This window comes from Hydra vulgaris, chromosome 07, assembly GCF_038396675.1.
Source record: "Hydra vulgaris chromosome 07, alternate assembly HydraT2T_AEP".
Classification (NCBI taxonomy): Eukaryota; Metazoa; Cnidaria; class Hydrozoa; order Anthoathecata; family Hydridae; genus Hydra; species Hydra vulgaris.
In genome coordinates, this window is record NC_088926.1 from 25,790,988 (window position 1) to 25,804,741 (window position 13,754).

Genomic DNA, 13,754 nt, shown 5'->3' on the forward strand with positions numbered 1-13,754 from the left:
ACGGTGACATCAACGTTGTGTTATATTTCAATTACATCTACGTTTTTGAAACAAAAAATTAGTACATGTTATTCTAGAGTATTTAGAGATAAGAAAAACCAATGTGTGAAATAAATTTGTCATAGCATGTTATCTCAGTTATACTTTGAAAATCACAGACTAAAAAAAAAAATTTCTTAAGAAACTTATTTTTTGCCGCACAATAACTAATAATTACCACAATTTGCCATGTGTTGTCTTATATTTGTTTGAGCTATATGATGCTTCAATCGAGTTTTAATTGATTGCTCGTCTCCTTAAATCCCCGTTCAGATTTTATGTATGTTTTAACTTGGTTGCTATGGTACTAAATTTTGCATAGCAACAACTCATTTTTACATTAACGTTGTTTTAACAGTATTTTACTTGCGCTAAATACACAATATTGGGGCTATGTATTAAAATGAGATTCAGAATTCTTATGAGGTTAACTTTTTTTGGTTACTATGGATACCTTACTTTGCATAACATAGCAACAACATATTTTCGGTAGTTGTTAGTAATTTAATTACTAACACTGACAGTAATTTAATTACTTTTAATTTTAATTACTAACACTTGTAGTAACTTAATTACTAACAAGTATTAGTAGTCCAGGCGGCATATATATTATAACATTTTACTTTTAAATACAAAATACTTGTTACAATAATTATTTAGATATGGTTTTGTTAAACTTAGACATTCATAATTTTCTCCAAAAAAACAATCTTAGTATTTCAAAACAAAATATTACTGAAGATATATTAAAATTTATTCAGCCAAAATTTGCTGATTTTAAAGACGTTGATTTTAGACATGCTGTTCAACGGTTTGTTTACTTGTATAAAAAAAAGTGGAAATCTGCAAACTATACTGTGAAAAATTTTGAAAAGAAGTTTGTGAACTGGCTTAACGAATATTTAATTGTCAGAAAAAAAGACAATGAACCAACTGCAAGTAGACGTGGTCGAAAACCAGTTGCATTTGATAATAGTTCTAATAAAACTAAAAAACGGCGTGTATCTTGTTTAATTGAATCTCATTCATCCAATGAATTATTTTTTGCTGCTAATAAAAAATTTAGAGATGAATCTGTTGTTATTGCTGCCAAGAATGTTTTAAATATATCAAATACAGATAAAGCAACTAAATATTCAGCAGACGAAGCACTGGCTTTAATAATTGATGCAAGTCTGACAAAAGCTTCCTATCAATTGATTAGAAGCGGAGCCTTGGAGAAAGAATATAACATCTACCCCGCTTACAATGATGTCAGAGATGCAAAATTGAAATGTTATCCTGCAAACATAACAGTGGAGGACTATTCAGCTTCAGTTCCTTTAAAAGATTTAATGACTCATACTTTGCAAAGAATCTGTGCAGTTCAGGAACCTGTGCTAAGGCACTTGATATTGAACAACAAAGCAATAAAAACAATGACACTAACGTGTAAGGCTGGTTTTGATGGTGCTACTGGCCAAAGCATTTATAAACAAGTTTTATCAGAACCCGACATTAACAGAGATTTAAAGCGTGAAGAATCACTATTTATTACTTGTCTTGTGCCATTGGATTTGAGTGGATTTAACAACAGCAACGAAAAGGTGCCTATTTGAAGAAATCAAAAGTCGTCCTCCACAGGCTATTGTAGACCCATAAGATTTGCATGCAAAATGGAATCCAAGGAATCTGTGATTGAAGAAGATCAGTACATTAAAAGTGAGATAGAAAGCTTGGGTATGATTTTATTAGAGGTTTGCGGATCTTTTATCAAAGTGAATTGTATTATTGAACTTACAATGATTGATGGGAAGGTTCAAACAATATTATCTGAAAAAATTAACTCATACCAATGCTGTTCAGTGTGTGGTGTCTCTCCAAAAAATATGAATAGTCTTGATACCCTTAATATAGATTATACTAACAGAGAGTTCAAATATGGTCTTTCCAGTCTTCATGCATGGATTCGATTTTTTGAGATGTTATTGCACATTGCATATAAAAAAGAAACAAGAAAGTGGCAAGCAAGATCTAAAGAACACAAAGAAAAGGCATCTGTAGCTAAACAAAAGATTCAGACTGATTTTATGAACAAAATGGGACTTGTTGTTGATTTCCCTAAAAGTGGTGGTTCTGGAACAAGTAATGATGGCAATACCTCAAGGCGTGCTTTTGCAGCATATGAACAAACAGCTGAAATTCTGGGTATTGACCAAAACCTTATATTCAGATTTTACATTATCTTGGTAACGCTCTCTTCAGGATATGAAATAGACTGCTTAAAGTTCAAGGATTATTGTTTTGACACTTTTAGACTATATGTGTCCCTTTATCCATGGTATTACATGGCTCAATCAGTTCACAAAGTATTGATACATGGACATGACATAATTAAAAGCCTTACATTACCCATCGGACTTATGTCAGAGGAAGCTCAAGAGGCTAGAAATAAAGACTTTAAATCTTATCGCGAAAATTTCAGCCGAAAAACATCCAGAAAAGCAACAAATACTGATCTTATCAATAGACTCCTAGTTTCCAGTGATCCTGTTATTTCATCATTGCGTAAATCAACATCACACCAAACAAATCATAAAACATTTCCTTCAGATGTTTTACAATTACTTAAACAATCTTCAAACGATATTATTGTTTTATAATTTTTTGATGTAATTTAAAATTGATAACGTTTTCTTGCACTATTTTTTGCTTTTATTATTCCTAAAACATTATTTACCTAAATACTCAATTTTTATTCAATATAGGTGGGTCAAAAATCCGATAAGATATTCAAATATCAATTTACCACTTTGTAACTAAGGAAAGTATCCAGTAACTAAGCAATATAAGTATCCATAACAACTAAATTTGAAAAATTATCACTTTTGTAAGAAGTGTGATCTCATATTGGTACTCATGCCAAATTTAGTGAATATAGCACTTATAAAATATCTGCAGATAACAAAAGTAGGTTGTTGCTAAGCAAAATAAAGGTATCCATAGCAACGAAATAAAAAAATATTACCTTCATAAAAAGCGCAGACATCATATTAGTAATCATACTAATTTTAGTGAATATAGCTCATATTAAATTAGTTATGAATTTTGTCCAGTAAAAGTGCATTCTGGCCCACTGTGCGACGCAACGCAAGATTTCGGAAAAGGTTATCAAGCATCATTAACATTTTAAGTGAACGCTTTACTAAATTAGTTTTTCTTTTAAATTTAAAAATATAACCAAATTTTAATATAAAAATTCACTGCTACATTTTACGAAGACTTGGTGGAAAGTATTAAAATTATTGAGATTTATTTAATTTCAAATATCAATTTTTCTATAAAAATTCTTATTTAATAATTTTTAAATCTATAGTAATTGAATTACAAAAATATTTATTTGTTCATATAGATGATAATGAAAGTTAACCAATTATTGTTTTAAGAAAACTAATTCGAAACGCATCGTAATTTTGTAATTGAAACTGCAATATTCGTTTAAAAAGTCACATTCTTCAATTTTCATTTGAATGTAAACAGTTTGTTAAATAAACGGTCGCGTTCTGCATTGTTCGTTTAAAAAGTCGCATGTTTTGCATGATCAATATAACTTCCAGTTTATAAAAGCAACAACTATTTCCCTATTAATTCTAATGTTGTTTCTATTCAGTCGTGAGATAAAGATAAAGCTAAAGAGATCAAGTACATAATAAAAATAAAAACTCGATTGAATGGTAATAGAGTTGTTGCCGATTTATTGTTTATTCAGATTAAATTAAAACACAATATTTAGTTTTTTCCTTCAAAATATATAGCAGAGATTTCAAAATACTCGTGCCTCGTTTGCTCCTTGACTTTGTTGTTAATATATTTGTGAAAACGCATTGTCTCATCGTCTCGATAAACCAATGACAAACAGTTAGATACTGGGTGGACAGAGAGAAGCTTTAAATTAAAAAAAGAAAAAGACATTTTTAAAATCCAATATTTAAATAATTTGAAATATATTTTAAAATATATATAAATTAATTAAATTTTGGAACACCCTTTGGTAACCTTATTATCCAATGCTGTCTGACTCGCTCGTTTTTGTGTAATTTTTTTATTGGGAATTATGGGATATCTAGTACAGCCAGATATATAAACAATAATATTTTTATAAAAACGTTTTGAGTGATTCTTAAAGAATATTGGTTAAAAATGGTTAAACTGATTTTTTAGCTAATAATACTTTATAAAGTTATGACATCAAGTTTTGTTTACTTTAAAATCAAATGATTTAGTTTGGCAGTACTGAAATATAAATAATAAAATCATAACAGTGTAGCATTTTAAAACAAAAAGTTATTTAATAAACCAATTTAAAAGCTTTTTAAATTGCTTTTAAAACGTTGTTAGTTAAAGTTGTTATAAACTATATTGTAATACTATATGTTATTTAATGTTTTTATACATATTATAAGCAAAATCCAGCAGACATTATTAAGTATTTTTTTAAATATCTAAACAACATAAAAGTAAATGTAAAAAAATTATTTAAGAACGATTTAACAGTCTTATAAAAAAGTGCACGTGTATCTAATTTTGTTGACTTGCTATTTAGCTGTACACACCCCAGAATCCTTTGCGATACTTTTTACACTATTTTAATTCAAATTTTGCTAAGTCGGACATCATTGCTTATACTTCTAAAAAACCATTTAAAAAATTTTGCTCGAAACCTAAAGTATTTATTTCGAACATCAAAAATTTAAAACAACTATTTATAAAATCAGGTCAAATTTTTTAAACAAAAATCAGGTAAGGCTAAACTGTTTTTAAATCAGGTCACACTTTTTAAAACAAAAATCAGGTTAGGCTAAACTGTTTATAAAATCAGGTCACACTTTTTAAAACAAAAACCAGGCTAAACTGTTTTCAACTATAAAAATAAGTAAACAATCAAATTTCCAGATTGCTATGAAAATACAACTTTAGATTGACGTTTAGAAAAACAATAAAAAAAGTATTTGTGTCGAGGTAAAGCGAAATCTAAGCATTTTAACGGTTTTAGAACTACCAGAGTAAAATATATAAAAGTATACAAAAAAATTAAAAAAAAAAAATTCAATTTAAAAAACTTTTGATTAACACTTTTGATTAACTAAATTTTGAAAAAAGAATTTAAAAAAATCACCTCTTCGTCTTCATCTCTAGCAATGTAGCTTACAAATCCACCACACATCAAAGCATTCCAATCTAAAATTATAACCAGTATGCGTGTACCAAATAGATTTACCTTAAAGATAAAATGCAAAACAAAGATATTTAAAAACTCTATAAAACCAACCATCACAAGCAAAAGAAAGGATTAAATCCAAAGCAAATTCCTTTCCACACGGGTCAAAATCGCTGACTAACGTGTAACAACCGTGTTGCCACTTGCGTACGTTTGTTACACACGACGATGAAGTAGATTTATTGCTTTTTGAGAATGATTCAGTTCCATGCGTTTCGTCATGATTAGGTTCAACATTTTCAAAGTCAACGAGTTCAATTCCCGTCAACTTTGTCAAAAGTTTATAAAATGGTCGCGACCTCAGCAAAGTTAGAAATTGAGCAAGAAAAGTATCAACGTTGTCTTCTTTAATATCGTAGGTCAACCTAAAAGATCCAATGTTAAATTATTATCATTCCTTCTTAAGTTTCATTTTAAAATCATATATTCTTCGAACCAAAGAACGCGATTAAAATTAATCGCATTTTTTTGAAAAAATTATTTACTACAATGATTTTTTTACTGTTATATTCATCTACAGTTTTTATTCATTTTGTTACATTTGCTATATGTTTTTACTTTATAATTTTGAAAATATTTTATTTATATAAAATATTTAAAAAATTATAACCTATATCATAACTATTTTTAGTATTTTTTTTTTGATTTGTCATTATTTATATTATAGTTTTTGTACAAATTCTGTTCATTATTATTTATACTTTATATATTTTACTTTTTTTCATCTCTTAAATTCTTTTTCTTTTTTAATTAGTTTTAATTCATACTTTATTTTATTTAATGTATTTTTTATTATTTATTATTTGTCACTCCATTGACTAGTTAATAGCTAAATGAGCGGCACATAACCTGATGTAAATTTATGATGTTTGATTGTATTTTCATGGTGAAGTATGTTATTGAAAGAATAATTAAGAAAAATGAATACTGGAGATTACGGGATAAAAGAAACGCTGATCAAAAACATGCTAGTATACTTTTTATGAATTATTTTTATATTTTATATTCTTTACTTTTTTTTGTTTGAACTTGTCTTTAAATTGTATTATTTCAGTTTTATATTTTAAGCTTTTTAGTTATATAAAAGATCTTTTTAAACAACATGAAATTATCAACATTTGAAATTATACTTTTAAAAATGTTGAGCGTTGTTTTTTAAATATGCCATTTGGAACGGAATTACGCCTGCGCATAGTTAAACACCACATCTTCAATTATTAATTGGTCTTAACACATTTTAGACTTTGATAAGGAAATATTATGATTCTGATTTGGGCTATAATTCTAGGCAGTTTTTTTAAAAAAAAATCATGGATAATACTTTTTAGCATTAAATGTTTGCACACCACTATCATATCTCCATTAAGAAATTATCAACTTTAATGATCAAAATATTGAAAATATATATAATAGAAAAATATGAATGTGTTGATAAAAGTGATTATAATTTTCTTTTTTAAGGTGTATGTATGTATATATATATATATATATATATATATATATATATATATATATATATATATACCTTAAAAGAAGAAAATTTAAAAAAAGTATATCTTTGCATACTTAGCTTTACATAAAACATCATTAATGATGCCATAATGAAAAAGCCATCTGCTGGGACTTGAGTACATACATCAACTGAGGTTTTGGATTCAGGCAGTTACTATCTAAATATAAAGAAATTTTCTAAAAATTTTTTTAACATTAAACAAATTAACGTTTTTAACATGAGCAAAATTAGGACAGTGCCAACATGCAAAATTAAGTGATTGTGTATATGCATGCATATATGCATGTATGCATGTATGCATGTATGTATGTATGTATGTATGTATGTATGTATGTATGTATGTATGTATGTATGTATGTATGTATGTATGTATGTATGTACACTACCATCCATAATTATTCAAATGACATAAATTTAAAAAAAAATGCTTTAGTTTAATACTTTTTTAATGTTCATTTTTGTATTATTTAATAAATAATAATTTAATAAATATAAGTATTTTGATTACAATGCTTTGATAAAAATAATAAAAATGCTAAAGTGAACAAAACTACATTAAAAAATGGACCATCCATGAATGGAAATGTGGACCAACGTGTCAAAGTTTTGAATCTTTGGTTTCAATGAAATGTAAAGATGTGAGACTGTTTTAGTTGGAATGCTACAGGTGACATTGTAAAAATAGAGGGAATAATGACACAAGTAGTTTATTAGGACATATTTAAAAAGTCATGCTATACCTTTGGAATGTTGGGTTAAAGGAAGCTATATAATTTTTTAGAAGAAAACGACCTTTTAAACTTCTTTAGAAGAAAACGACAAGCTTAAATCCAAAAAATACTCTTCAAAACAATGTATAAGTTATTACTGAGTTGGGAAATGATCAAATATTGAGTAGAATGATTTACCCTCCCCAATGACCAGAACTCCTATCAGACTTTTATTGGATGGATTAAAAGTAATGTCAAAAACTAAAGCCTAATGATGCATAAATGTAGACAAAACTTGTTGGCGAGTTGCATAAAACTCGACAAATTAGATAAGTTGTTAAGTAGAATGCCAAGAATATACGCATGTATGTATAAAAATTATATACATATATATAATATACGTATGTATGTATAAAAATTCCCATTTTTTCTAGCTAACACTCTACTGCAAATTGAAACTGTATCATTTAAAAAAAAACAATAAAATAATTTTTTTAAATAGTTTTTTATTGTGCTAATTTTTAAATTTTAAAACTTTATCTGAATTTCAATAAATTGAGGAAATTAGAAAACTCCTGGAACAAAACTCCTGGTAGATAATTTAATTAGCAAGTGGTTTGGATACAACAACTTAAAATCTTTTTACACTAAAAAAACTTTACCTCTGATTGGCTATAAATTTTCGTGAGAATTTTGTTTGAGACAAAATTTCTTCAAGCTTTATATATTTTTCATTCTAAAATTAATTGAACTATAAAATTACTTTCGGTTCTTTTCACATTTTTGCAAAACATTATGAAATATTAATTATTATTACAACTCAATATTAATTATAAATCAATATTGTTTACCTTTTTAAAAAATTCAAAAAACAAACAAAAACTATATGCAAAAAAGTCAAACTACTTTATCCTAATAAAAATAAAAACATTTTTTTTTGAGATATGAAATGACTTCAAACTTAAATTAACTTAATTGATTATAAAAACTTAATCTAATTCTAAAATAGCTGTTGAAATTTTGTCCAGCTGTTCAAAAAGAGCTTTTCTTTTACTTTTCTCATAATAGCATTTGCTTTAACCAACAAATCCATGGAATCAGATTTTTTAGCTTGAATTTTAAACCGGTCAACTTCTTCATTTAGGGTTACAACACACAAGAAAATCTTTCTATCTCTTTATCCCATCATTAATTCTTCAGTGATGCTTTCCTTTTTCTACTTTTCTAGTAGAAACATTTCTCCTTTTATGATACAAATAACAAAATAATTGAGAATGAGTTACTTTTTGTTAATTCATTAGTGATTATAAAATTGTGAACATCCTGTTTTATTGCGTTTATATGGCTGTAAACAGAGCACTGAAAAAAGAAATTTGGTGCATGTTCACAATAAAAAAACTTTTTGTCAACACTACAACCTTGCTCAACAGCACAGTGAATAGAGATAAAGTAAAAACTAGGGTACAGATTTTCCTTAATAACTCAAAATGTTTGTTACCATTTAAATAAGGCATTGAAAACTTGTCAAAACGCATTTAAAGGTTAGCTGAACTCTTTCTTATATACTGTTACAACAGATTTTGTAAAGTGATCTTTGGCAGAATCAGCAGTTTGGGTAGATATCAATTTGGATTTATACAACTTATCAACGGGCTGGCCAAAATGAGCATATCTAAATTCTTTTTTGTTAACCATATTGTTTGGAGATATACATGCTCCATCTTGCACTACCATGTACTTCAAAGGACTTCTCTCAGTTCCATTTTTCAACAATTTTGACCAGCATAATAATCCAATCTTCTTTAAACTTGTGTTTACCACCAAATACTCTTTCAAATGCCATGCAATATCGCTGAAGAATTCCAACTTTGATTGAGGAGGTTGTCCTTATATTAACTTACCACTAAATCATACGATTTACATTTAGGCATTTTGCTTTTACTAAGGCATTTCCAAGCAAATTTTTATGATCAGTTGCCTATCATGGTGTTAACCGGTTTTATGCAGATTATGTCGATATCAGATATTTTTGTGATACTACCAGTAGAAAGATTATCTTCCATAGTTTATGAGCTCATCCTATCCTTAGCCAGAATTCAATTGAGGGGTTTTTATCAGAGTTTTCTTAAGTGTCCTAAGTTTAACTTTTTAACTGAATCATGTTGTATTGGATATTACTAGTAGCAGGATCAACTGTCCTGACCATAGCTGATTGATACAAACTCAAACAAAATTTATAAACGTATTTTGACTATTTAACTGATATATTTTTTTGAATAACACAAAAATTTAAACTATTTTCTAAAAAAAGCGATCTGACATGACCGATTACAATGAAATGATAATCTTAACTTACACAGTAATAATATCTTTTTCAAAAAGTTTTAGACTAGATATACTGATACTTTTCTTTGCAAATATCTTGAAATATTAATAGTAGAAAAAAATAAAGATCATTTGAAAAAGTTCCATATACTTTCCATGATTGTCAATGAATTTTTAGAAATTCCATGACATTTCCATGATTTCCATGACCAGTGGCCACTCTCATTATTATTCATAAAAAACAGATTTTAAGATTTTTTGTAAATTTAAGGTTTTGTGAATAATTTTTCATTTAACACAATAATTTTGTGTGTTATATAAAATTATTTAAAGTTTATACGACATAAAAACTCAACTAAACAAATATGAAAAAAACTAAAAAACAACCAATAAAAAAACAACAAACCAATAAAAAAGCAACAAACCAATAAAAAAGCAACAAACCAATAAAAAATCTTTTAATTGAATTTCCGATTCCTCCTCAAATTGTTCTTGAATATCATCGACAATTTCAGTGTTCAAATAAATAGGATTTATCCACTCTAGCAATAAATCATCCTAAAATATATAAAATTACTACATGTTTAAATATATGTATACACACAGATATATATATATATATATATATATATATATATATATATATATATATATATATATATATATATATATATATATATACATATATATATATATATATAGTTCTATAGTTTGTTTTTGGGAAGCACGGAAGGAAAAAAATGATTCTTACGCCAACACATACGTCACTTTTAATTACTTTTGACTTTCGTCCAACATATGCGTGTTGGACGTAAGTCAAAACCATTAATTTAATTACAAATTATTCGTTTTTTAAAAAAACCACAAAAACGCAAATTTAATTGACCAGAATGATTTTAACATTATAAACAATGTTTTTATTTTTATTTTTTTCAATAAAATGTTTTTATTTTAAATTTTTTTAATAAAATGTTTTTATTTTTATTTTTTTTACTGTAAATCATGGAGTGTTGCTACATCGACTATCTTACAGCTTGACTCGCAAGGGAGTGCTGCTACATTGACTAACAAGTAGCCTGACTTGCAAGGGAGTGCTGCTATATCGACTGACAAATAGCCTAACTCGCAACGGAATGCTGCTACATCTACTATCTTTTAGCCTGACCCGCAAGGGAGTGCTGCTACATCGACTGAGGGTTTGGTTGGGGCAAGGAGTCTATCAATTAATAAAAAAAAATTCGGGTCTTGGATTTTAATTTTTACTTTTTGTCAACAAAATATGGAAAAAACTTTCGGACAACATATAAGAGTTCTATATATATATATATATATATATATATATATATATATATATATATATATATATATATATATATATACATATATACACATACATTAGGGTGACAAATAAATGCATTGAAAAAAATATTTTTTTTCTTTCTTATGCTCTCAACCTTTTATTTGGTTCCATTTGATGAAAAAATGATATTGGGAAATTTTTGATGCAATATGTTAATGCTTAGGGGTTGCTCAGCAAGTTTTTTAATTTTGCAAGATTGCTCGAGCGCACAACTTTTCATATTTCTCATCACTTATCACATATATTCTACTAATTATGTTGAGAATCAATATTTTATTATTTCCTAATCTTATGAGTCATTATGTATAATAAACTTTGTTATTTATTTTAGACAATAAGTTGAAAATAAAATAAGTTGGCTAGAATTCACAAAACCCACTGTAATACTTCATCATCCACTTAATTTATTGCAACAGTATTGTACTACTGTCGAAATTAGTGCATCATCCTGTAATTCCAAATGAGTTCATTGTCTTGAATGAAAATACATTTTAAAACACATAATTTAATAGATATTTTTGAGGTCGATTTATAATGGAGATTAGAAGTCAAAATGAAGTATGATGTGTTAGTCAAGCTTCAGCTGTGATCACAGGTTAAAGTTGCTATCTAAAAGGCAAGTTTTTTAAACTTATTTTTTCTTTAAAAATAACAACAATGTAAGAGAAAGTGCAGGCCTTGTGACAGATCTGGTTCTAGACTTTTGGCAAAGAGCCAAAGTTCCGAAAAAGCAACGTTATCATGTTATAACACATCTTGAAAAACTTGTTGAGAAATATGGAAAGCAGAAAAAAAATCAAGGCTGCAAAACAGAAACTTAGCAAAAAAATGAAGAAACTTTTTCTCGAGAAATCGAAGAAATTATTTGATATTGCTCATGAAAATGCTTTAAAATTAATCACAATAGAAGAAGACAAGACATTTCTTATAATACAAAAAGAACAGAAAATTGTTACCAGATTTGAACAGCAGAGATGAAGTGGATCTACTGCCTATATTAGTGACAGGATATGATGTAGAAAAACTGTTGTCAGTCCCAAAACTGGATAGATGCACCAGTGAACAAATGATTTATGCAACAGAACAAGCTTTAAAAGATTGGAACATTTCATATGACAAAATTGTGTCACTCTGTTTTGATACTACTTCAAGCAACACAGGCATACACTCAGGTGCTTGTACCTTCCTGGAAAAATTATTTGAAAAGTCTTTATTATACACAGCCTGTCGACACCATGTTCATGAAGTGATTTTATCCCATGTTTACAAAACTTGCTTGGGAGCATCTTCTGGTCCAGAGGTCAAGTTGTTTCTATGATTTTGTGATCTGTGGAATAAATTCAATTCTGAATTTTGGCTCTTAACTGATGCAGATCTCACAGTGTATGGTCCACTTGTACCATCAGCAACAGAACTTGCTCTAAATATGCTACTAGGAACAAAACAACATTACCATGATTACAAAGAATTTTTGAAACTACCAATAACTTTTTTAGGAAAAACTCCTTTAGGTCAAGGTAGAATAACCTTTTGTACTCCTCGTGCTAAGCACCAAGCACGATGGATGGTAAAAGCACTCTACTCTATTAAAATATACTCGTTCGACATCAAATTTATTTAACAAAGAATGAAGAGAAGTATCTTTTACAATTTTCAATTTTTTTTTATTTTGATTTACACGGAACACTGGTTTTGGGCTCCCATCTCTTCATCTGCTCCTCACAATGACCTGACACTGATCAAGAAGTTGGATAATTTCAAAATATTTGACAAAGAAGTTGCTGAGTCTACCATAAAAACCATTGCAGAACATTTATGGCGTTTAACTGAAGAACTTATGAGTCTCTTTTTTTAGCAATGATGTTGATAACCAAACTAAAGAAAAAATATTGATTGCACTTGAAAAGCCAGATAAAAAAAAACAGGTAAAAAGGCTTGAAGGTAAAGGATTAATGGATACAATTGTAAAAATGAACTTAGATGACTTTATAACAAATAGATAAAAATATATATTTGAAGTGCTTGGAATAAATTGGACATTTAAGAAGGATCATTGCCTAGACACATGGAGTACAGTAACCAAATACCAGGAAGCATACAAAATTGTTAATTCTACGAAAGTTGTGAATGGCATAGCCGAAAGAGGGGTGAAACTTGTTTCATATTACATAAAAATCTTGACAAAAGATGAAACTCAATTGCAATATGTTTTACAAACTGTGGAAGAACATCAATGTTGATTTCCAGATATGCGAAAGTCCACAATTGTGAAGGCATTAATGAAAACAAGTGAACAATCAACAATTGAAAACAAGTGAAGAATTTGTACCAAAATCTGATTAAAATAAATTTGAATAAAAAAATTAAAACTTTGCATAAAAAAAAAAAAATTAAAATACATTCACTTTTATTTTCTGTTGACCCTAAACACTGATAATATCAAGTTTTTTGAGCAACCCCTAGATATCAAAATATCGTAGTAATTTTTTGCACAGTTTATTTTTTAGTTAGAAGGAACACAATAAAGGGTTGAGAGTCCAAATCTGAACA

At 27.8% G+C, this 13,754-nt stretch overlaps 1 protein-coding gene across 1 annotated transcript in view; it reads right to left on the bottom strand.

The window, feature by feature from the left end:
- Positions 1-3,745: 3,745 nt before the first annotated feature.
- LOC100198379 (prolyl 3-hydroxylase OGFOD1) overlaps positions 3,746-13,754 on the bottom strand; it is a 43,662-nt gene continuing 33,653 nt past the window's right edge. The window contains exons 10-14 of the mRNA XM_065801473.1: positions 10,289-10,402; positions 8,182-8,255; positions 5,348-5,661; positions 5,195-5,256; positions 3,746-3,963 (exon numbers count right to left, since the gene is read on the bottom strand). Of these exons, the coding sequence (XP_065657545.1) occupies positions 3,808-3,963; positions 5,195-5,256; positions 5,348-5,661; positions 8,182-8,255; positions 10,289-10,402 (720 nt within the window). The 3' untranslated portion in view covers positions 3,746-3,807. The remainder of the gene's footprint in view (positions 3,964-5,194; positions 5,257-5,347; positions 5,662-8,181; positions 8,256-10,288; positions 10,403-13,754) is intronic.